At 42.3% G+C, this 23,549-nt stretch overlaps 1 protein-coding gene across 4 annotated transcripts in view; it reads right to left on the minus strand.

The window, feature by feature from the left end:
* LOC106561744 (zinc finger protein aebp2) overlaps window positions 1–23,549 on the minus strand; it is a 107,023-nt gene that overhangs the window by 69,655 nt on the left and 13,819 nt on the right. For 2 of the 4 annotated variants that reach the window (XM_014125972.3, XM_014125974.3), the window contains exon 5: window positions 21,647–21,789. In XM_014125972.3, coding sequence (XP_013981447.3) covers window positions 21,647–21,789 — 143 coding nt within the window. Of the gene's footprint in view, window positions 1–11,739; window positions 12,025–21,646; window positions 21,790–23,549 lie in introns of those variants that run through there. The other 2 variants (XM_082957428.1, XM_014125973.3) reach the window with 2 other exon arrangements.

Consider the following 23,549-nt stretch of genomic DNA (forward strand, 5'->3'; position numbering starts at 1 on the left):
ACACACACACACTAGGAAGTCCACTGGACACCTTCCCAGGACCTCCACTCCTCCACCACTCCAGGGTTACAGCCCTGCTCCTCTCCCCAGGCCAGGGTGAGTCTGGATGGCCCTTGGGGAGACACACAGCCTCCCTGGCTGGCCCTCAGCTGTGGACCTAACCATAGGGGTCAGAGAGCAGGACAATGGATGGACGCTCGTTTTGTCATTTTTACCCAACCGGTCAGCCCTCCTTCCCATTCCATCTGACCTGGACCTCCTCTTCACCCTCCTCCTCCTTGCTCTTTGTCTCCCTCCCAGTCTCTCTCTCTCCTATATTCTCCCTCCCAGTCTCTCTCTCTCCTATATTCTCCCTCCCAGCCTCTCTCTCCTATATTCTCCCTCCCAGTCTCTCTCTCTCCTACCCCTCCACCCCCCTTACTCCCTCCCAGTCTCTCTCCTATATTTTCCCTCCCAGTCTCTCTCTCTCCTATATTCTCCCTCCCAGTCTCTCTCTCTCCTATATTCTCCCTCCCAGTCTCTCTCTCTCCTATATTCTCCCTCCCAGCTCTCTCTCTCTCCTATATTCTCCCTCCCAGTCTCTCTCTCTCTCCTATATTCTCCCTCCCCGTCTCTCTCTCTCCTATATTCTCCCTCCCAGTCTCTCTCTCTCCTATATTCTCCCCCCCAGTCTCTCTCTCTCTCCTATATTCTCCCCCCCAGTCCCTCTCTCTCCTATATTCTCCCTCCGTCTCTCTCTCTCTCCTATATTCTCCCTCCCAGTCTCTCTCTCTCCCCTATATTCTCCCTCCGTCTCTCTCTCTCCCCTATATTCTCCCCCCGTCTCTCTCTCTCCCCCAGTCTCTCTCTCCTATATTCTCCCTCCCAGTCTCTCACTCCTATATTCTCTCTCCTATATTCTCCCTCTGTCTCTCTCCTTCTTGCCCCCCCCCCCCCCCCCCCCCCCCCCCCCCGCTGGCTCCGTTTCCACTCTTCAGTCCGTTTCAAAATGCGGTTACCTCACTTAACCTCTTCAAGCCTTTTTCTTATCGCCTTCTAAAATTATTGGCCTGCGGTGTGCACTTTGTATGTGCACTTTGTGTGCTGTGTGTACGTGTGTGTGTGTGCTGTGTGTGTGTTTGCTAAAGCATTTATCTTTTTTATTTGGAAACAGGACAGGCTCTTTTGAGTATGTAGTGCGGCGATGCATAATGAGCCTGTTGGGGGGTGAGAAGTTTGACTTTACCTTTGGTTGGTTTGTTTGTTTGTCAATTAGGGTGCGCAGGGTGAACACGTGGTCTGTCGTATGGTAATTTGGTAAAAAGCCAATTTGACATTTGCTCAGTACATTGTTTTCACTGAGTAAATGTATGATTCTGTTGTTAATGATAATGCAGAGGATTTTCCCAAGGTTGCTGTTGACGCATATCCCATGGTAGTTATTGGGGTAAAATTTGTCTCCACTTTTGTGGATTGGGGTCCTTGGTTCCAAATATTGGGGAAGATGTAACTATAGCCAATTGGAATTTCTGGTCTGTATATATTATAATGTCATTTAGAATACCATCAACACCACAGGCCTTTTTGGGTTGAAGGGTTTGTATTTTGTCCTGTAGTTCATTCAAGTCTCTCTCTCCAGTCGCTCGCTCTCTCTCTCTCTCTCTCTCTCTCTTCTGTCGCTCACTAGTCTCTCACTAGTCTCTTTCGCTTTGTGTTGTGTTTGGGGCTAGTTTAGTGGAGGCTCAGTCTCCCTGTGCAATGTAGTGGCTGCCTCTTAGCAAGGCCTCTCTTCTCCCAACGTCTGGCTACTGCACTGTAAGACGTGTGTCGGTATATGTGTACCACATGGAGTAGGGCGAGAGAGAGATCCTCTTTCTTTCACCCTGGTCCAAAAACAATGGCCCTGGATATGCTGTACTGTGCTCTACACAGGCTGGCCACTGCCATGTCCTCTACAGTACATCAGAACCCTACTGCTGAGAGTCTCTCTGCAACACACTGGCATATGCTTCATTGCCATTTTAATTAAGTAGGCCTGGGAGTCTCTAGCCCATGATTCCTCTGTCAGCGTCAACAGGTTCATACTCATTAGCCCTGCACTGGGTCGCTACCTTAAAAGGATAGTGCAAGATTCTGTCAATTAAAGGGGCAACGCAGGCCCATGCAGTTTCAGGGTTGTGTTGAGTAGGGAATGCAGCAGATACAGTTGAAGTCGGAAGTTTACATACACCTTAACCAAACACATTTAAACTCAGTTTTTTCACAATTCCTGACATTTAATCCTGGTAAAAATTCTCTGTCTTAGGTCAGTTAGGATCACCACTTTATTTTAAGAATGTGAAATGTCAGAATAATAGTAGAGAGAATGATTTATTTCAGCTTTTATTTCTTTCATCACATTCCCAGTGGGTCAGAAGTTTACATACACTCAATTTGTATTTGGTAGCATTGCCTTTAAAATTGTTTAACTTGGGTCAAACATTTCGGGTAGCCTTCCACAAGCTTCCCACAATAGGTTGGGTGAATTTTGGCCCATTCCTCCTGACAGAGCTGGAGTAAATGAGTCAGGTTTGTAGGCCTCCTTGCTCGCACACGCTTTTTCAGTTCTGCCCAAAAAATGTCTATAGGATTGAGGTCAGGTCTTTGAGATGGCCACTCCAATACCTTGACTTTGTTGACCTTAAGCCATTTTGCCACAACTTTGGAAGTATGCTTGGGGTCATTGTCCATTTGGAAGACCCATTTGTAACCAAGCTTTAACTTCCTGACTGATGTCTTGAGATGTTGCTTCAATATATCCACATATTTTTCCCTCCTCATGATGCCATCTGTTTTGTGAAGTGCACCAGTCCCTCCTGCAGCAAAGCACCCCCACAACATGATGCTGCCACCCCCATGCTTCACGGTTGGGATGGTGTTCTTCGGCTTGCAAGCCTCCCCCTTTGTCCTCCAAACATAACGATGGTCATTATGGCCCAAACTTTATATTTTTGTTTCATCAGACCAGAGGACATTTATCCAAAAAGTATGATCTTTGTCCCCATGTGCAGTTGCAAACCGTAGTCTGGCTTTTTATGGTGGTTTTGGAGCAGTGGCTTGTCCCTTGCTGAGCGGTCTTTCAGGTCATGTCGATATAGGACTCGTTTTACTGTGGATATAGATACTTTGTACCTGTTTCCTCCAGCATCTTCACAAGGTCCTTTGCTGTTGTTCTGGGATCGATTTGCACTTTTCGCACCAAAATACGTTAATCTCTAGGAGACAGAACTCGTCTCCTTCCTGAGCGGTGTGACGGCTGCGTGGTCCCAATGTGTTTATACTTGCGTACTATTGTTTGTACAGTTGAACATGGTACCTTTAGGCATTTGGAATTTGCTCCCAAGAATGAACCAGACTTGTGGAGGTCTTAAAATTCTTTTTCTGAGGTCTTGGCTGATTTCTTTTGATTTTCCCATGATGTCAAGCAAAGAGGCACTGAGTTTGAAGGTAGGCATTGAAATACATCCACAGGTACACCTCCAATTGACTCAAATGATGTCAATTAGCCTATCAGAAGCTTATAAAGCCATGACATCATATTCTGGAATTTTCCAAGCTGTTTAAAGGCACTATTGACCATCTGGAATTGAAATACGGTAGAGATACTCAATGATCGGCTATGAAAAGCCAACTGACATGTAGTCCTGAGGTGCTGACCTGTTGCACCCTCTACAACCACTGTGATTATTATTATTTGACCGTGCTGGTCATCTATGAATATTTGAACATCTTGGCCATGTTCTGTTATAATCTCCACCCGGCACAGCCAGAAGAGGACTGGCCACCCCTCATAGCCTGGTTCCTCTAGGTTTCTTCCTAGGTTCTGGCCTTTCTAGGGAGTTTTTCCTAGCCACCGTGCTTCTACACCTGCATTGCTTGCTGTTTGGGGTTTTAGGCTGGGTTTCTGTACAGCACTTTGTGACATCAGCTGATGTAAGAAGGGCTTTATAAGTACATTTGATTGAAATAAATACATTTGATTGAATTGTGATACAGTGAATTATAAGTGAAATAATCTGTCTGTAAACAATTGTTGGAAAAATTACTTGTGTCATGCACAAAGTAGATGTCCTAACCGACTTGCCAAAACTATAGTTTGATAACAAGACATTTGTGGAGTGGTTGAAAAACACGTTTTAATGACTCCAACCTAAGTGTATGTAAACTTCCAACTTCAGCTGTATATAAAAATGAACGTTTCTTAATGGACATGTTCAAGTAGTCTCTCCCTGTTTCAGTTGGTTTTCTTCCGTTTGGTGCAAAATGTTTCGCAACATTGTACCCTAATGAACACAACCCTGAATGCCTTATCAAACAACAGATCTGAACACAACCCTGAATGCCTTATCAAACAACAGATCTGAGTGTCCAGAGTGATAGACATAGGTTTATCTTCCACAGTGACAGACAGAGAAAGAGAGAAGAGTGAGAGAGAGTGAGGGTTAGAGATAGATAGAAGGGTGAGAGAAAGTGTGGGTGAAAGAGAGACAGAAGGGTGAGAGAAAGTGAGGGTGAAAGAGAGACAGAAGGGTGGGAGAGAGTGAGAAAGTGAGGGAGAGAGAGTGAGGGAGAGTGAGAGAAGGGAGAGAGAGTGAAACTGTAGAACAAACAGTGAGGGGGGAGGGTCAGCCAGGGGGGAGGGCCAGTAAGGGGGAAAGGCATGAGTGAATGAGAGGGAGAACGGGTGAGTGAGGGGGAGAGAGGAGTGAGTGAAGGAGAGGGGGGTGCCTGTCTGGTGTCAGGGGTGAAGCTCAGGATGACGCAGTTTGGCCGAATAACAAAAATATCCCATCGTAAACATCAAGGCTCACACACACACACACACACACACCACACACACACACACACACACACACACACACACACACACACACACACACACACACACACACACACACACACACACACACCACACACACACACACACACACACTAGGAAGTCCACTGGACACCTTCCCAGGACCTCCACTCCTCCACCACTCCAGGGTTACAGCCCTGCTCCTCTCCCCAGGCCAGGGTGAGTCTGGATGGCCCTTGGGGAGACACACAGCCTCCCTGGCTGGCCCTCAGCTGTGGACCTAACCATAGGGGTCAGAGAGTAGGACAATGGATGGACGCTCGTTTTGTCATTTTTACCCAACCGGTCAGCCCTCCTTCCCATTCCATCTGATCTGGACCTCCTCTTCACCCTCCTCCTCCTTGCTCTTTGTCTCCCTCCCAGTCTCTCTCTCTCCTATATTCTCCCTCCCAGTCTCTCTCTCTCCTATATTCTCTCTCCCAGTCTCTCTCCTATATTCTCCCTCCCAGTCTCTCTCTCTCCTATATTCTCCCTCCCAGTCTCTCTCCTATATTCTCCCTCCCAGTCTCTCTCTCTCCTATATTCTCCCTCCCAGTCTCTCTCTCTCCTATATTCTCCCTCCCAGTCTCTCTCTCTCCTATATTCTCCCTCCCAGTCTCTCTCTCTCCTATATTCTCCCCCCGTCTCTCTCTCTCCTATATTTTCCCTCCCAGTCTCTCTCTCTCCTATATTCTCCCTCCCAGTCTCTCTCTCTCCTATATTCTCCCCCCGTCTCTCTCTCTCCTATATTCTCCCTCCCAGTCTCTCTCTCTCCTATATTCTCCCTCCCAGTCTCTCTCTCTCCTATATTCTCCCCCCGTCTCTCTCTCTCCTATATTCTCCCTCCCAGTCTCTCTCTCTCCTATATTCTCCCTCCCAGTCTCTCTCTCTCCTATATTCTCCCTCCCAGTCTCTCTCTCTCCTATATTCTCCCCCCGTCTCTCTCTCTCCTATATTCTCCCTCCCTCCCAGTCTCTCTCTCTCCTATATTCTCCCTCCCAGTCTCTCTCTCTCCTATATTCTCCCCCCGTCTCTCTCTCTCCTATATTCTCCCCCCGTCTCTCTCTCTCCTATATTCTCCCTCCCAGTCTCTCTCTCTCCTATATTCTCCCTCCCAGTCTCTCTCTCTCCTATATTCTCCCTCCATTTATCTTATTCCCTCGGTCTCTCCCCCCCTCTCCTTCTTGCCCCCCCCCATCTCTCCTTCTTGCCCCCCCCCATCTCTCCTTCTTGCCCCCCCCCCCCCATCTCTCCTTCTTGCCCCCCCCCCTCCTCCCCTCCCCCTCCTCTGGCTCCGTTTCAAAATGCGGTTGCCTCGCTTAACCTCTTCAAGCCTTTTTCTTATCGCCTTTAAAATTATTGGCCGGCGGTGTGCTGTGTTTGTTTGTGCTTTGTTTGTGTGTATGCTGTGTGTACATGTGTGTATGCTGTGTGCTGTGTGCTGTGTGTGTGTGTGTGTGTGTTTGCTAAAGCATTTATCTTTTTTTATTTGGCAACAGGACAGGCTCTTTTGAGTATGTAGTGCGGCGATGCATAATGAGCCTGTTTGGAGTCAATGCACATGTTAGCGTGGCGTAGTGATGTGAAGAACAGAGGAAGAGGAGTAAAGCCCACCTCAGGAGTGATTCACCACACGTCAAGCGAGCCACACTTCAGACCTTTGTTGTATACCTGTTCAGTTATGAAAAGAGGAGAGGCCATCTCTGGTCGTGACTCTTGCTCTCTGAGATTGACTCACTGAGAAACTCACTGAGAAAGTCACATGCTCTGACCTGGAGCCAGGACACCGTGGGAGGAGTGTGGGTGGGGGTGTGTGTGTCTGTCCGTGGCCTCAACAGCACAAAGCAGGATTTCACCATGGTTGGCAGCGTTGACAGGAGAGGAGAGGCAGGGCAGCTTAAAGCAGTATACTGCCTGGCACAGACCCTGGACTCCAGAATAGAGACTGGGGCAGACTGGGCCTGTAGCAGTGGTAAGTATTATTCCAGCTCTGCTAACTAGGAATTAATCAGGTACTGGGAAGTGCTTAGTGTTGGGCGATATGGCCTAAAAATCATATCTTGCTTTTCTTTTTTTAACTTATGGGTGATTCACGATATCTGTATATCTAGATTTCTTTTTAAATGTTTTCTTACAAAAAAAAAGCTTTGTTGTACAATTAAAGGTAAAATACACTGCATTTCAAACAGTCAGCAATAACCTAATGAATTCAGGACGTGTGAAGTTATACCCAGGCTAAATATAAACCTTCCACAACCATCAGACCCACTAATCATTGTATTATTTTATCAAAATAGTTGAACCTGCTTTTTAGCAATAATCACTGATCTGGCTTTCAAGTCTGTTTATGATTTTTCCCTTTTAGTTCCAAATTTAACCAGAACCATGCATAATGCACTTTCACCAATGACCAACATCTTGCAGCAGGCATTATAGAAAATTAACACAGGTCTTAAACAATCTCTCAAGCACAAGCCCACGTGCTAATGATTAGCCAGCTAATCTTTATATTTCAAGTTTAGCTAACAAGGATCTATCTGCTAGCTAACAAGGATCTATCTGCTAGCTAACAAGGATCTATCTGCTAGCTATCAAGGATCTATCTGCTAGCTAACAAGGATCTATCTGCTAGCTAACAAGGATCTATCTGTTAGCTAACAAGGATCTATCTGCTAGCTAACAAGGCTCTATCTGCTAGCTAACAAGGATCTATCTGCTAGCTAACAAGGATCTATCTGCTAGTTAACAAGGATCTATCTGCTAGCTAACAAGGATCTATCTGCTAGCTAACAAGGCTCTATCTGCTAGCTAACAAGGCTCTATCTGCTAGCTAACAAGGATCTATCTGCTAGCTAACAAGGATCTATCTGCTAGCTAACAAGGATCTATCTGCTAGCTAACAAGGCTCTATCTGCTAGCTAACAAGGCTCTATCTGCTAGCTAACAAGGATCTATCTGCTAGCTAACAAGGATCTATCTGCTAGCTAACAAGGCTCTATCTGCTAGCTAACAAGGATCTATCTGCTAGCTAACAAGGATCTATCTGCTAGCTAACAAGGATCTATCTGCTAGCTAACAAGGATCTATCTGCTAGCTAACAAGGATCTATCTGCTAGCTAACAAGGCTCTATCTGCTAGCTAACAAGGCTCTATCTGCTAGCTAACAAGGCTCTATCTGCTAGCTAACAAGGATCTATCTGCTAGCTAACAAGGATCTATCTGCTAGCTAACAAGGCTCTATCTGCTAGCTAACAAGGATCTATCTGCTAGCTAACAAGGATCTATCTGCTAGCTAACAAGGATCTATCTGCTATCTAACAAGGATCTATCTGCTAGCTAACAAGGATCTATCTGCTAGCTAACAAGGTAGAACAGTTGAATTGTTATGAACCCACCCTTCTGTCCATCTCCAACTGTTTGAACAGCATACTAGCCTGTCCACTTTGTTCAGATGTTGAAATCAAGTGGCCTACCTTATTTCTCAGAATGAGAACGAGTTGCCAATTCCTTATATAATTGTGTTTTATGCTCATCGCACATTTATAAAACACAGACTAGACAGCTAGTATAACAGTCTTTGGCTAAAATGCTGCTAACGGTATCAATGCTCATTGATACTGCCGTTTTAGTATAGAGTTCTGCTCTGAGTGATATTTGAGTAGTTGAGACATAAAGTGTATCGTTGGAAAGGTTCATTTCTCCTCTCACAGTAAATTAATGTCTCAATGTGTTTCATATGACCCATTCTGTTGGACCAAAACCACAAATATCGAGTTCAAACCGCTTGCTGTCAGAGAAGAAGAAGTGATCTCTCAACTTTGCTGTTGTGAGTGGCAGGGGGAGGGGCTTGGTGTTAGGGGGAGGGGCTTGGTGTTGGGTCTGTATGTATGTAAACGGGAAGGTTCACAGTCACAGCAGAAAGAGCGACGAGACCAAAAAGACAACATGAGAACAAGCGTACAAACACTCATAAAAAAACAGAAGAGAGAAAAAAATAAACTAAACGTTATTCTTGCGATACAGGCATTTGGAAAATTGTGCTAAAAGATCAGCCCCAGAAGTGATAGAGTATTGTAATGAGAGTGTGGGAATGTGTGCAGACCAACCCATGGGATACTGCCTAGTGACATTAAGCCATTCCATTGACATTCCAACCAACCTGAAAGCAGTTTACTGAAGTGGACACAGTGCTCTCTAGTGGTGCTCTGTGATATTACAGACAGTCATTCATAAAAATCCCCATTTCACTCTGCACATGGACACTAACTACTCAGAGGTACCCAGCTATTAATACATGGCTGAAACATCACTCACCACACAAGTTGAGAAATGCTTAACCTGTTGGGGATAGGGGGCAGTATTTGCACGGCCGGATAAAAAACGTACCCGATTTCATCTGGTTACTACTCCTGCCCAGTAACTAGAATATGCATATAATTGTTTGATTTGGATAAAAAAACACCCTAAAGTTTCTAAAACTGTTTGAATGGTGTCTGTGAGTATAACAGAACTCATATGGCAGGCCAAAACCTGAGAAGATTCCAAACAGGAAGCGCCCTCTCTGACCATTTCTTGGCCTTCTTTGTCATCTCTATCCAAAACAAAGGATCTCTGCTGTAAAGTGACATTTTCTAAGGCTACCATAGGCTCTCAGAAGGCGCCAGAACGTTGAATGATGACTCTGCAGTTACTGTCTGAAAAACAGTAGCGCATTTGGTAAGTGGTCGATCTGAGAACAATGAGACAGGCGTGCACATGAAGAGTCCATTTTACTTTCTCAGTCTTTGAACGAAAACAACGACTCCCGGTCGGAATATTATCGCTGTTTTACGAGAAAAATCGCATAAAAATAGATTTTAAACAGCGGTTGACATGCTTCGAAGTACGGTAATGGAATATTTTGACATTTTTTGTCACGAAACGCGCCGGGCGCGTCACCCTTCGTTACCCTTGTGATAGTGTCTTGAACGCACAAACAAAACGCCGCTATTTGGATATAACTATGGATTATTTGGAACCAAACCAACATTTGTTGTTGAAGTAGAAGTCCTGGGAGTGCATTCTGACGAAGAACAGCAAAGTTAATCCAATTTTTCTTATAGTAAATCTGAGTTTGGTGAGTACCAAACTTGGTGGGTGTCAAAATAGCTAGCCTGTGATGGCCGGGCTATCTACTCAGAATATTGCAAAATGTGCTTTCACCGAAAGCTATTTTAAAATCGGACACCGCGATTGCATAAAGGAGTTCTGTATCTATAATTCTTAAAATAATTGTTATGTTTTTTGTGAACGTTTATCGTGAGTAATTTAGTAAATTCACCGGAAGTGTTCGGTGGGAATGCTAGTTCTGAACGTCACATGCTAATGTAAAAAGCTGTTTTTTGATATAAATATGAACTTGATTGAACAAAACATGCATGTATTGTATAACATAATGTCCTAGGAGTGTCATCTGATGAAGATCATCAAAGGTTAGTGCTGCATTTAGCTGTGGTTTTGCTTTTTGTGACATTATATGCTAGCTTGAAAAATGGGTGTCTGATTATTTCTGGCTGGGTACTCTGCTGACATAATCTAATGTTTTGCTTTCGTTGTAAAGCCTTTTTGAAATCGGACAGTGTGGTTAGATTAACGAGAGTCTTGTCTTTAAAATGGTGTAAAATAGTCATATGTTTGAGAAATTGAAGTAATAGCATTTCTAAGGTATTTGAATATCGCGCCACGGGATTCCACTGGCTGTTGACTAGGGTGGCATGCAAACGTCCCACCTAGCGAGGTTAATGCTTGAGAACTTGGTTCTGTTTTAACGCTTGAGAACTTGGTTCTGTTTTAACGCTTGAGAACTTGGTTCTGTTTTAACGCTTGAGAACTTGGTTCTGTTTTAATGCTTGAGAACTTGGTTCTGTTGTTTTAATGCTTGAGAACTTGGTTCTGTTTTAACGCTTGAGAACCTGGTTCTGTTTTAATGCTTGAGAACCTGGTTCTGTTGTTTTAACGCTTGAGAACCTGGTTCTGTTTTAACGCTTGAGAACTTGGTTCTGTTTTAACGCTTGAGAACTTGGTTCTGTTTTAACGCTTGAGAACTTGGTTCTGTTTTAATGCTTGAGAACTTGGTTCTGTTGTTTTAATGCTTGAGAACTTGGTTCTGTTTTAACGCTTGAGAACCTGGTTCTGTTTTAATGCTTGAGAACCTGGTTCTGTTGTTTTAACGCTTGAGAACCTGGTTCTGTTTTAACGCTTGAGAACTTGGTTCTGTTTTAACGCTTGAGAACTTGGTTCTGTTTTAACGCTTGAGAACTTGGTTCTGTTTTAATGCTTGAGAACTTGGTTCTGTTGTTTTAATGCTTGAGAACCTGGTTCTGTTTTAATGCTTGAGAACTTGGTTCTGTTGTTTTAACGCTTGAGAACTTGGTTCTGTTTTAACCCGTGAGAACTTGGTTCTGTTTTAATGCGTGACGCGCTGCAAGTCCCGCCTCTCCCATCTCCTCATTGGTTATTACGAGCATGCAGCAGCATGGGTAATTGAAAGATGAACTGAGGTCCACACTCCAGTCCAGTTGGTGGTGGTGCACCTTAAAGGTTGGTTGCAAACCACCATATTAAGTCCAAAGAAGAAGAAAAACAACAAAGAACGAGGAGAAACTTATCAAAGAAAACAAAGTAAGTTTCCACTTTTTATCCGTGGATTAATTGTTGGAGTAGAGAACTCAACATGGGTAAAAATTCTACAAAGATCCAGAAAAAAGGACCATATGCATTTCAGGTAAAATAACAATCCAATGTTTATTTCACAGGACAAATTAACTAGCAACAGCAAGCTAGTTCAATGTCCATGAATGTTTCATGTGTGTTTCGACCTTTCCCCAAATTAATATAGTTGGTTCATAGTTGGTTTTGGTATGGTAGGGATAGACAAAATCAACATGCGCACAATGACAGACGCGCATGAAGCCTGTCTGCTCAGTATGTTAGTCAGCAAGAGAAAAAGATATGAAAAAATACAAACAAAATGCCAACCTATCTTGAGTGGCGCCGCGGCCTCAGCGATCGAAGACACTGCGTCTCAGTGCTAGAGGCGTCACTACAGACCCTGGTTTGATCCCGGGCTGTATCACAACTGGCCTTGATCGGGAGTCCCATAGGGCGGCGCAAAATTGGCCCAGCATCGTCTGGGATAGGGGAGGGTTTGTAAATTAAGACATTTGTTCTACTTGCCTAGTTAAATAAAGGTTAAATAAAAATACTATAGCGCACTAGTTTGAAACAGTCTTATGGATATGTAGGACACAGGGAGACATTTGGGAAGCAGCACATGTCCCCCTAGAGGACTTCATGTGCTAATGCAGCTCAAACTCAGAATATAAATCACAGAAACAACTGTCTAACACCAAAACAGACCCCTCTTGTCTCTCCTGTCTACCCACCTAGGGCCATTCACAAGGGTCACTGCTAGTTCACTGAGAAAATCTAAAGTGAGACTACAGACTATATTCACAAAAACAGCCCCCTAGAGTTTGAAGTGAGAAAGACGGATCCAAAAAACAGCACAGAGGGATGTGAGAACATTTTCATGATGAGAGAATCTCGGAATCCCAAATCAACCCCTTGACCCTAATACATAAGAACCTATGGAGACTCAGATGATTGGGTAAAGCAAAATGGTAGTTGCTCCAGTTTGTCCTCTGATTCAACTTGGCCTATATACTGTATATATGACCCGTCTCAAGAAGCAGTAGAGAAACTCTGATTGATCAGCTATGAAAAGCCAACTGACATTTACTCCTGAGGTGCAGACCTGTTGCACCCTCGACAGCCACTGTGATTATTAATATCTGACCCTGCTGGTCATCTATGAACATTTGAACATCTTGGCCATGTTCTGTTATAATATCCACCCGGCACAGCCAGAAGAGGACTGGCCACCCCTCATAGCCTGGTTCCTCTCTAGGTTTCTTCCTAGGTTCCTGTCTTTCTAGGGAGTTTTTCCCAGCCACCGTGCTTCTACACCTGCATTGCTTGCTGTTTGGGGTTTTAGGCTGGGTTTCTGTACAGCACTTTGAGACATCAGCTGATGTAAGAAGGACTTTATAAACACATTTCATTGAAATTTGATTGATACTACTACTATGAGTTGTGATGGACTACTACTACTACTACTACTACTATCAGTTGTGATGGACTACTACTACTACTACTACTACTACTACTACTACTACTACTACTGTCAGTTGTGATGGACTACTACTACTACTACAACTACTAGCCAGTTGTGATAGACTACTACTACTACTACCACAACTACCACTAGTCAGTTGTGATGGACTACTACTACTACTACTGTCAGTTGTGATGGACTACTACTACTAATACTACTACTACTACTGTCAGTTGTGATGGACTACTACTACTACTACTGTCAGTTGTGATGGACTACTACTACTACTACTACTACTACTGTCAGTTGTGATGGACTACTACTACTACGACTGTCAGTTGTGATGGACTACTACTACTACTACTACTGTCAGTTGTGATGGACTACTACTACTACTACAACTACTACTGTCAGTTGTGATGGACTACTACTACTACTACTACTACTACTGTCAGTTGTGATGGACTACTACTACTACTACTACTACTACTACTACTACTGTCAGTTGTGATGGACTACTACTACTACTACTACTACTACTACTGTCAGATGTGATGGACGACTACTACTACTACTACTACTGTCAGTTGTGATGGACAACTACTACTACTACTACTACTACTACTAGTCAGTTGTGATGGACTACTACTACTACTACTACTACTACTACTACTACTACTGTCAGTTGTGATGGACTACTACTACTACTACTGTCAGTTGTGATGGACTACTACTACTAATACTACTACTACTACTGTCAGTTGTGATGGACTACTACTACTACTACTACTGTAAGTTGTGATGGACTACTACTACTACTACTACTACTACTGTCAGTTGTGATGGACTACTACTACTACTACTGTCAGTTGTGATGGACTACTACTACTACTACTACTACTGTCAGTTGTGATGGACAACTACTACTACTACTACTACTACTAGTCAGTTGTGATGGACCACTACTACTACTACTACTACTACTACTGTCAGTTGTGATGGACTACTACTACTACTACTGTCAGTTGTGATGGACTACTACTACTAATACTACTACTACTACTGTCAGTTGTGATGGACTACTACTACTACTACTACTACTGTCAGTTGTGATGGACTACTACTACTACTACTACTACTACTGTCAGTTGTGATGGACTACTACTACTACTACTACTACTACTGTCAGTTGTGATGGACTACTACTACTACTACTACTACTACTACTGTCAGTTGTGATGGACTACTACTACTACTACTACTACTGTCAGTTGTGATGGACTACTACTACTACTACTACTACTGTCAGATGTGATGGACGACTACTACTACTACTACTACTGTCAGTTGTGATGGACAACTACTACTACTACTACTACTACTAGTCAGTTGTGATGGACTACTACTACTACTACTACTACTGTCAGTTGTGATGGACTACTACTACTACTACTGTCAGTTGTGATGGACTACTACTACTAATACTACTACTACTACTGTCAGTTGTGATGGACTACTACTACTACTAGTACTACTGTCAGTTGTGATGGACTACTACTACTACTACTACTACTGTCAGTTGTGATGGACTACTACTACTACTACTACTGTCAGTTGTGATGGACTACTACTACTACTACTACTACTACTGTCAGTTGTGATGGACTACTACTACTACTACTACTGTCAGTTGTGATGGACTACTACTACTACTACTACTACTGTAAGTTGTGAGGGACTACTACTACTACTACTACTACTACTACTGTCAGTTGTGATGGACTACTACTACTACTACTGTCAGTTGTGATGGACTACTACTACTACTACTGTCAGTTGTGATGGCCCACTACTACTACTACTGTCAGTTGTGATGGACTACTACTACTACTACTACTACTACTACTACTACTGTCAGTTGTGATGGACTACGACTACTACTTCTACTACTACTACTACTACTACTACTACTGTCAGTTGTGATGGACTACTACTACTACTACTACTACTACTACTGTCAGATGTGATGGACGACTACTACTACTACTACTACTGTCAGTTGTGATGGACAACTACTACTACTACTACTACTACTAGTCAGTTGTGATGGACTACTACTACTACTACTACTACTACTACTGTCAGTTGTGATGGACAACTACTACTACTACTACTACTACTACTACTACTACTAGTCAGTTGTGATGGACTACTACTACTACTACTACTACTACTACTACTACTACTACTACTAGTCAGTTGTGATGAACTACTACTACTACTACTAGTCAGTTGTGATGCCACACTACTACTACTACACCACTACTACTACTACTACTACTACTACTACTACTACTACTACTACTAGTCAGTTGTGATGGACTACTACTACTACTACTACTACTGTCAGATGTGATGGACTACTACTACTACTACTGTCAGATGTGATGGCCACTACTACTACTACTACTACGGGTGGCCCCACTACTCGCTCAGTTGTGATGGACTACTACTACTACTACTACTACTACTACTACTATCAGTTGTGATGGACTACTACTACTACTACTACTACTACTACTACTACTACTACTACTACTACTGTCAGTTGTGATGGACTACTACTACTACTACTACTACTGTCAGTTGTGATGGACTACTACTACTACTACTACTACTACTACTACTACTACTGTCAGTTGTGATGGACTACTACTACTACTACTACTACTACTACTATCAGTTGTGATGGAATACTACTACTACTACTACTACTACTACTACTGTCAGTTGTGATGGACAACTACTACTACTACTACTACTAGTCAGTTGTGATGGACTACTACTACTACTACTACTACTACTAGTCAGTTGTGATGGACTACTACTATTACTACTACTACTACTACTACTAGTCAGTTGTGATGGCACTACTACTACTACTACTACTACTACTGTCAGTTGTGATGGACTACTACTACTACTACTGTCAGTTGTGATGGACTACTACTAGTACTACTACTACTGTCAGTTGTGATGGACTACTACTACTACTACTACTACTACTGTCAGTTGTGATGGACTACTACTACTACTACTACTACTACTACTACTGTCAGTTGTGATGGACTACTACTACTGTCAGTTGTGATGGACTACTACTACTACTACTACTACTACTGTCAGATGTGATGGACTACTACTACTACTACTACTACTACTACTAGTCAGTTGTGATGGACTACTACTACTACTACTACTACTACTACTACTAGTCAGTTGTGATGGACTACTACTACTACTACTACTACTACTGTCAGTTGTGATGGACTACTACTACTACTACTACTTCTACTACTGTCAGTTGTGATGGACTACTACTACTGTCAGTTGTGATGGACTACTACTACTACTACTACTACTACTGTCAGTTGTGATGGACTACTACTACTACTACTACTACTACTGTCAGATGTGATGGACTACTACTACTACTACTACTACTACTACTAGTCAGTTGTGATGGACTACTACTACTACTACTACTACTACTACTGTCAGTTGTGATGGACTACTACTACTACTACTACTACTGTCAGATGTGATGGACTACTACTACTACTGTCAGTTGTGATGGACTACTACTACTACTACTACTGTCAGTTGTGATGGACAACTACTACTACTACTACTACTGTCAGTTGTGATGGACTACTACTACTACTACTACTACTGTCAGATGTGATGGACTACTACTACTACTGTCAGTTGTGATGGACTACTACTACTACTACTACTACTACTATCAGTTGTGATGGAATACTACTACTACTACTACTACTACTACTGTCAGTTGTGATGGACAACTACTACTACTACTACTAGTCAGTTGTGATGGACTACTACTACTACTACTACTACTACTACTAGTCAGTTGTGATGAACTACTACTACTACTACTACTACTACTAGTCAGTTGTGATGAACTACTACTACTACTACTAGTCAGTTGTGATGAACTACTACTACTACTACTACTAGTCAGTTGTGATGGACTACTACTACTACTACTGTCAGATGTGATGGACTACTACTGCTACTACTACTACTGCTACTAGTCAGTTCTGATGGACTACTACTACTACTACTGTCAGTTGTGATGGACTACTACTACTACTACTACTACTACTACTACTGTCAGTTGTGATGACTACTACTACTACTGTCAGTTGTGATGGACTACTACTACTACTACTACTGTCAGTTGTGATGGACTACTACTACTACTACTACTACTGTCAGATGTGATGGACTACTACTACTACTACTACTACTACTACTGTCAGTTGTGATGGACTACTACTACTACTACTACTACTACTGTCAGTTGTGATGGACTACTACTACTACTACTACTACTGTCAGTTGTGATGGCACTACTACTACTACTACTACTGTCAGTTGTGATGGACTACTACTACTACTACTACTACTGTCAGTTGTGATGGACTACTACTACTACTACTACTGTCAGTTGTGATGGACTACTACTACTACTACTACCACTGTCAGTTGTGATGGACTACTACTACTACTACTACTACTACTGTCAGTTGTGATGGACTACTACTACTACTACTACTACTACTGTCAGTTGTGACTACTACTACTACTACTACTACTACTACTACTACTACTAGTCAGTTGTGATGGACTACTACTACTACTACTACTACTACTACTGTCAGTTGTGATGGTCTACTACTACTACTACTGTCAGTTGTGATGGACTACTACTACTACTACTACTACTACTACTGTCAGTTGTGATGACACTACTACTACTACTACTACTACTACTACTACTACTATCAGTTGTGATGGACTACTACTACTACTACTACTACTACTACTACTGTCAGTTGTGATGAACTACTACTACTACTACTACTACTACTACTACTACTACTGTCAGTTGTGATGAACAACTACTACTACTACTACAACTACTATTACTGTCATTTTTGATGAACTACTACTACTACTACTACTACTACTACTACTACTACTGTCAGTTGTGATGGACAACTACTACTACTACCACTACTACTACTACTACTACTACTACTACTACTACTACTACTGTCAGTTGTGATGGACTACTACTACTACTACTACTACTACTGTCAGTTGTGATGGACTACTACTACTACTACTACTACTACGTCGAGGTGGACTACTACTACTACTACTACTACTACTACTGTCCGTTGTGATGGCACTACTACTACTACTACTACTACTACTGTCCGTTGTGATGGACTACTACTACTACTACTACTACGCGGGTGGACTACTACTACTACTGTCAGTTGTGATGGACTACTACTACTACTACTACTACTGTCAGTTGTGATGGACAACTACTACTACTACTACTACTACTACTGTCAGTTGTGATGGACTACTACACTACTACTACTACTACTGTCAGTTGTGATGGACTACTACTACTACTGTCAGTTGTGATGGAACAACTACTACTACTACTACTACTACTGTCAGTTGTGATGGACATACTACTACTACTACTACTACTACTACTGTCAGTTGTGATGGACACACTACTACTACTACTACTAGTCAGTTGTGATGGACTACTACTACTACTACTACTACTACTACTAGTCAGTTGTGATGGACTACTACTACTACTACTACTACTACTAGTCAGTTGTGATGGACTACTACTACTACTACTAGTCAGTTGTGATGGACTACTACTACTACTACTACTACTACTAGTCAGTTGTGATGGACTACTACTACTACTACTGTCAGTTGTGATGGACTACTACTACTACTACTACTACTACTACTAGTCAGTTGTGATGGACTACTACTACTACTACTACTACTGTCAGTTGTGATGGACTACTACTACTACTACTACTACTACTACTACTGTCAGTTGTGATGGCACTACTACTACTACTACTACTACTACTACTACTGTCAGTTGTGATGGTCTACTACTACTAGTACTCCTACTGTCAGTTGTGATGGACTACTACTACTACTGTCAGTTGTGATGGACTACTACTACTACTACTACTACTACTACTACTACTGTCAGTTGTGATGGACTACTACTACTAATACTACTACTACTACTGTCAGTTGTGATGGACTACTACTACTACTACTACTACTACTGTCAGTTGTGATGGACTACTACTACTACTACTACTACTGTCAGTTGTGATGGACTACTACTACTACTACTACTGTCAGTTGTGATGGCACTACTACTACTACTACTACTACTGTCAGTTGTGATGGACTACTACTACTACTACTACTGTCAGTTGTGATGGACTACTACTACTACTACTACCTACTGTCAGTTGTGATGGACTACTACTACTACTACTACTACTACTGTCAGTTGTGATGGACTACTACTACTGTCAGTTGTGATGGACTACTACTACTACTACTACTACTACTGTCAGTTGTGATGGACTACTACTACTACTACTACTACTGTCAGTTGTGATGGTCTACTACTACTACTACTGTCAGTTGTGATGGACTACTACTACTACTACTACTACTACTACTGTCAGTTGTGATGAACTACTACTACTACTACTACTACTACTACTACTACTACTATCAGTTGTGATGGACTACTACTACTACTACTACTACTACTACTACTGTCAGTTGTGATGAACTACTACTACTACTACTACTACTACTACTACTACTACTGTCAGTTGTGATGAACAACTACTACTACTACTACAACTACTATTACTGTCATTTTTGATGAACTACTACTACTACTACTACTACTACTACTACTACTGTCAGTTGTGATGAACAACTACTACTACTACCACTACTACTACTACTACTACTACTACTACTACTACTACTACTACTGTCAGTTGTGATGGACTACTACTACTACTACTACTACTACTGTCAGTTGTGATGGACTACTACTACTACTACTACTACTACTACTACTACTACTACTACTACTACTACTACTACTACTACTGTCCGTTGTGATGGACTACTACTACTACTACTACTACTACTGTCCGTTGTGATGGACTACTACTACTACTACTACTACTACTACTACTACTACTACTACTGTCAGTTGTGATGGACTACTACTACTACTACTACTACTGTCAGATGTGATGGACTACTACTACTACTACTACTACTACTACTGTCAGTTGTGATGAACAACTACAACTACTACTACTACTACTGTCAGTTGTAATGAACTACTACTACTGTCAGTTGTGATGAACAACTACTACTACTACTACTACTGTCAGTTATGTTGAACTACTACTACTACTACTACTACTACTACTACTGTCAGTTGTGATGAACTACTACTACTACTACTACTACTACTACTACAGTCAGTTGTGATGGACTACTACTACTACTACTACTACTACTACTGTCAGTTGTGATGGACTACTACTAATACTACTACTGTCAGTTGTGATGGACTACTACTACTACTACTGTCAGTTGTGATGGACTACTACTACTACTACTACTACTACTACTACTACTACTACTACTACTACTGTCAGTTGTGATGGACTACTACTACTACTACTACTACTACTACTGTCAGTTGTGATGGACTACTACTACTACTACTACTACTGTCAGTTGTGATGGACTACTACTACTACTACTACTACTACTACTAGTGTCAGTTGTGATGGACTACTACTACTACTACTACTACTACTACTACTGTCAGTTGTGATGGTCTACTACTACTAGTACTCCTACTGTCAGTTGTGATGGACTACTACTACTACTGTCAGTTGTGATGAACTACTACTACTACTACTACTACTACTACTACTACTACTACTACTACTGTCAGTTGTGATGGACTACTACTACTACTACTACTACTGTCAGTTGTGATGGACTACTACTACTACTACTACTACTACTGTCAGTTGTGATGGACTACTACTACTACTACTACTACTACTACTGTCAGTTGTGATGGACTACTACTACTACTACTACTACTGTCAGTTGTGATGGACTACTACTACTACTACTACTACTACTACTACTACTACTGTCAGTTGTGATGGTCTACTACTACTACTACTACTACTGTCAGTTGTGATGGACTACTACTACTACTACTACTACTACTGTCAGTTGTGATGAACTACTACTACTACTACTACTACTACTACTACTATCAGTTGTGATGGACTACTACTACTACTACTACTACTACTATCAGTTGTGATGGACTACTACAAGTTTATAAACTTTCAAAGCAGATTTACTTTCCCATTGTTCCTCAACTGTAGTGATGATATACCATTTTGTATCGCTGAGTCTCTGCTTTTATCCAGTGGAAGAAAAAGAAATCACCATTTCAATTGTTGCTACATTGTACTGAATCCAGGTGGTGAGTCACTTATTGCTAACACCTATCCAATCCTCTCAGATCTCCAAGGTACGAAGGGGCTAGGGCTTGATTTGGGATTGAGAGATCCCACTAGGCCTTGTGGATTGTTGTAGCGGGACCAAGTGTTTTTAAGTGGTTTACTAACCGTGCTATGAAACACCACACTGTGTCCGTTGCCGGTGCTCTCCATGTGTGTAGCCAGGTTGAGGCAGATGGCCCGGTGTCTGATGGCATCCATGGTCTGGGCGTCAAAGAAATCATGAGGTCTCGCTGGTGGAAGAGGAGACACTGGGATGAGAGCAGAGAGAGTCTGGGATGAGAGGTGAGGAGGTACAGTGAGGGTACAGTGAGACAGCAGTGAGACCAGACCAGCACCAACACCACTGTCTCCTGGTGAAGATGATCAGTATGACAACATAGTGAAATGACACAGCTTTTAAAAAAGGTTCATTGTTGTTTTAGTACTGCATTAGTACTACATTAAACAAGCCTGGGTAGGTTCCTTTCTAACTGTAACCGTGTACATTTAGCTATGAGCAGAACATATTATTCAATAGAACAGGGTTAGAGTTGAAATAATGTGTTTCCTGGTTGGCTGAAAATCAATCATGGGTATTTTCCATGTCAAAATATATTTAGAAAAGAGCTGTCTGTCCTACTCTCACACTTCTCCTGACAAAGAGCCAGACAACATCCTGACGAGTGTTGTCACAAGTGAGAAGTAATATTTTGAGGGTTGTAACCAAAAAAAAATTCCAATCTTTCCATTCTGAACAGAACCCCTATTTTCTTTAGTTTGGTTCCAGTGTTTACGACATAATAAAGTTCTGAACTGGTTTGAACCCCATAAAAAGTTAAATGGTTCATATAGTTCCTTTTCATTCATGTTTTAACCCTTGAAATCAACATCGTTTTTACATTGAGTTTATTAATTTACTAATTTATTAATTTACTTCACCATTAACGCGGCTAGAGCAGCTTGCTATGGAACAGGTAAGGTAATTGTTTGCATGTTTGATTGTTCATATAAGTGCACGCGTGAGACGCGACAGAAATTTCACAGGTGGGTAGAGAGAGTGGTGGATATGGAGGGAGCTTGGCTTGAAACGCTGAACATCATGACATGACACGAGTTGGAATGTGTTAAGGCTCTTACTAGCATCATAACTTCACTGAATTATAGAATTATACACTAGTTTTTAAGAATGTATACATTTGTTTTTTGAAAGACTTGAAAATAATGTTTCTGTTCCGGAACACTAGAGATCACTTTCGTTCCCGGTTCTGGTTCTGTTCCTAAAAAATATCAGCCTTCTCTGGGTTTTCAGTTCTGTGCCCTGTGTGTATGTGTGTGTTCAGCGCCAGCAAGGCCGTTACCTGAACGTGTATGCTAGGTCATGTGAAAAACCCCAGGTGCCAGTTTGCAGTTGGAAACGGTGAGCACTTCACATGCTCCAAGGAACTTCTATTTTATTGAACCTTTATTTAACTAGGCATGTCAGTTAAGAACACATTTTTATTTTACAATGACAGCCTACCCTGGCCAAACCCTCCCCTAACCCGGACGACGCTGGGCCAATTGTGCACCGCCCTATGGGACTCACGATCAAGGCCAGTTGTGATACAGCCCGGGATCAAACCAAGGTCTGTAGTGACTCCTCTAGCACTGAGATGCAGTGCCTTAGACTGCTGCGTCACTCGGGAGCCTTTCAAACTAACTGGGTTTCTGTGAGTGTGTGGTCCAATTCTAATCTATCTTTACAGATGACCAAACGCGTTGAGGCTAAAACATTGTGTAGAGTGTGTGACTGCAATTGGATCCTGGACTTCCTGATGGGCCATCCCCAGGTGGTTAGGGTAGGCAACAACACATCCGCCACACTTACCATCAACACAGGGGGCCCCCAGGGGTGTGTGCTTAGTCCCCTCCTATACTCCATGTTCACAAAATGGCCGCCTACGACTCCAACACTATTATCAAGTTTGCTGACGACAGGAGGGTGGTAGGCCTGATCACCAACAACGATGAGGCAAACTATAGGGAGGTC

Source organism: Salmo salar, chromosome 10 (assembly GCF_965601325.2).
Source record: "Salmo salar chromosome 10, fSalSal1, whole genome shotgun sequence".
Lineage (NCBI taxonomy): Eukaryota > Metazoa > Chordata > Actinopteri > Salmoniformes > Salmonidae > Salmo > Salmo salar.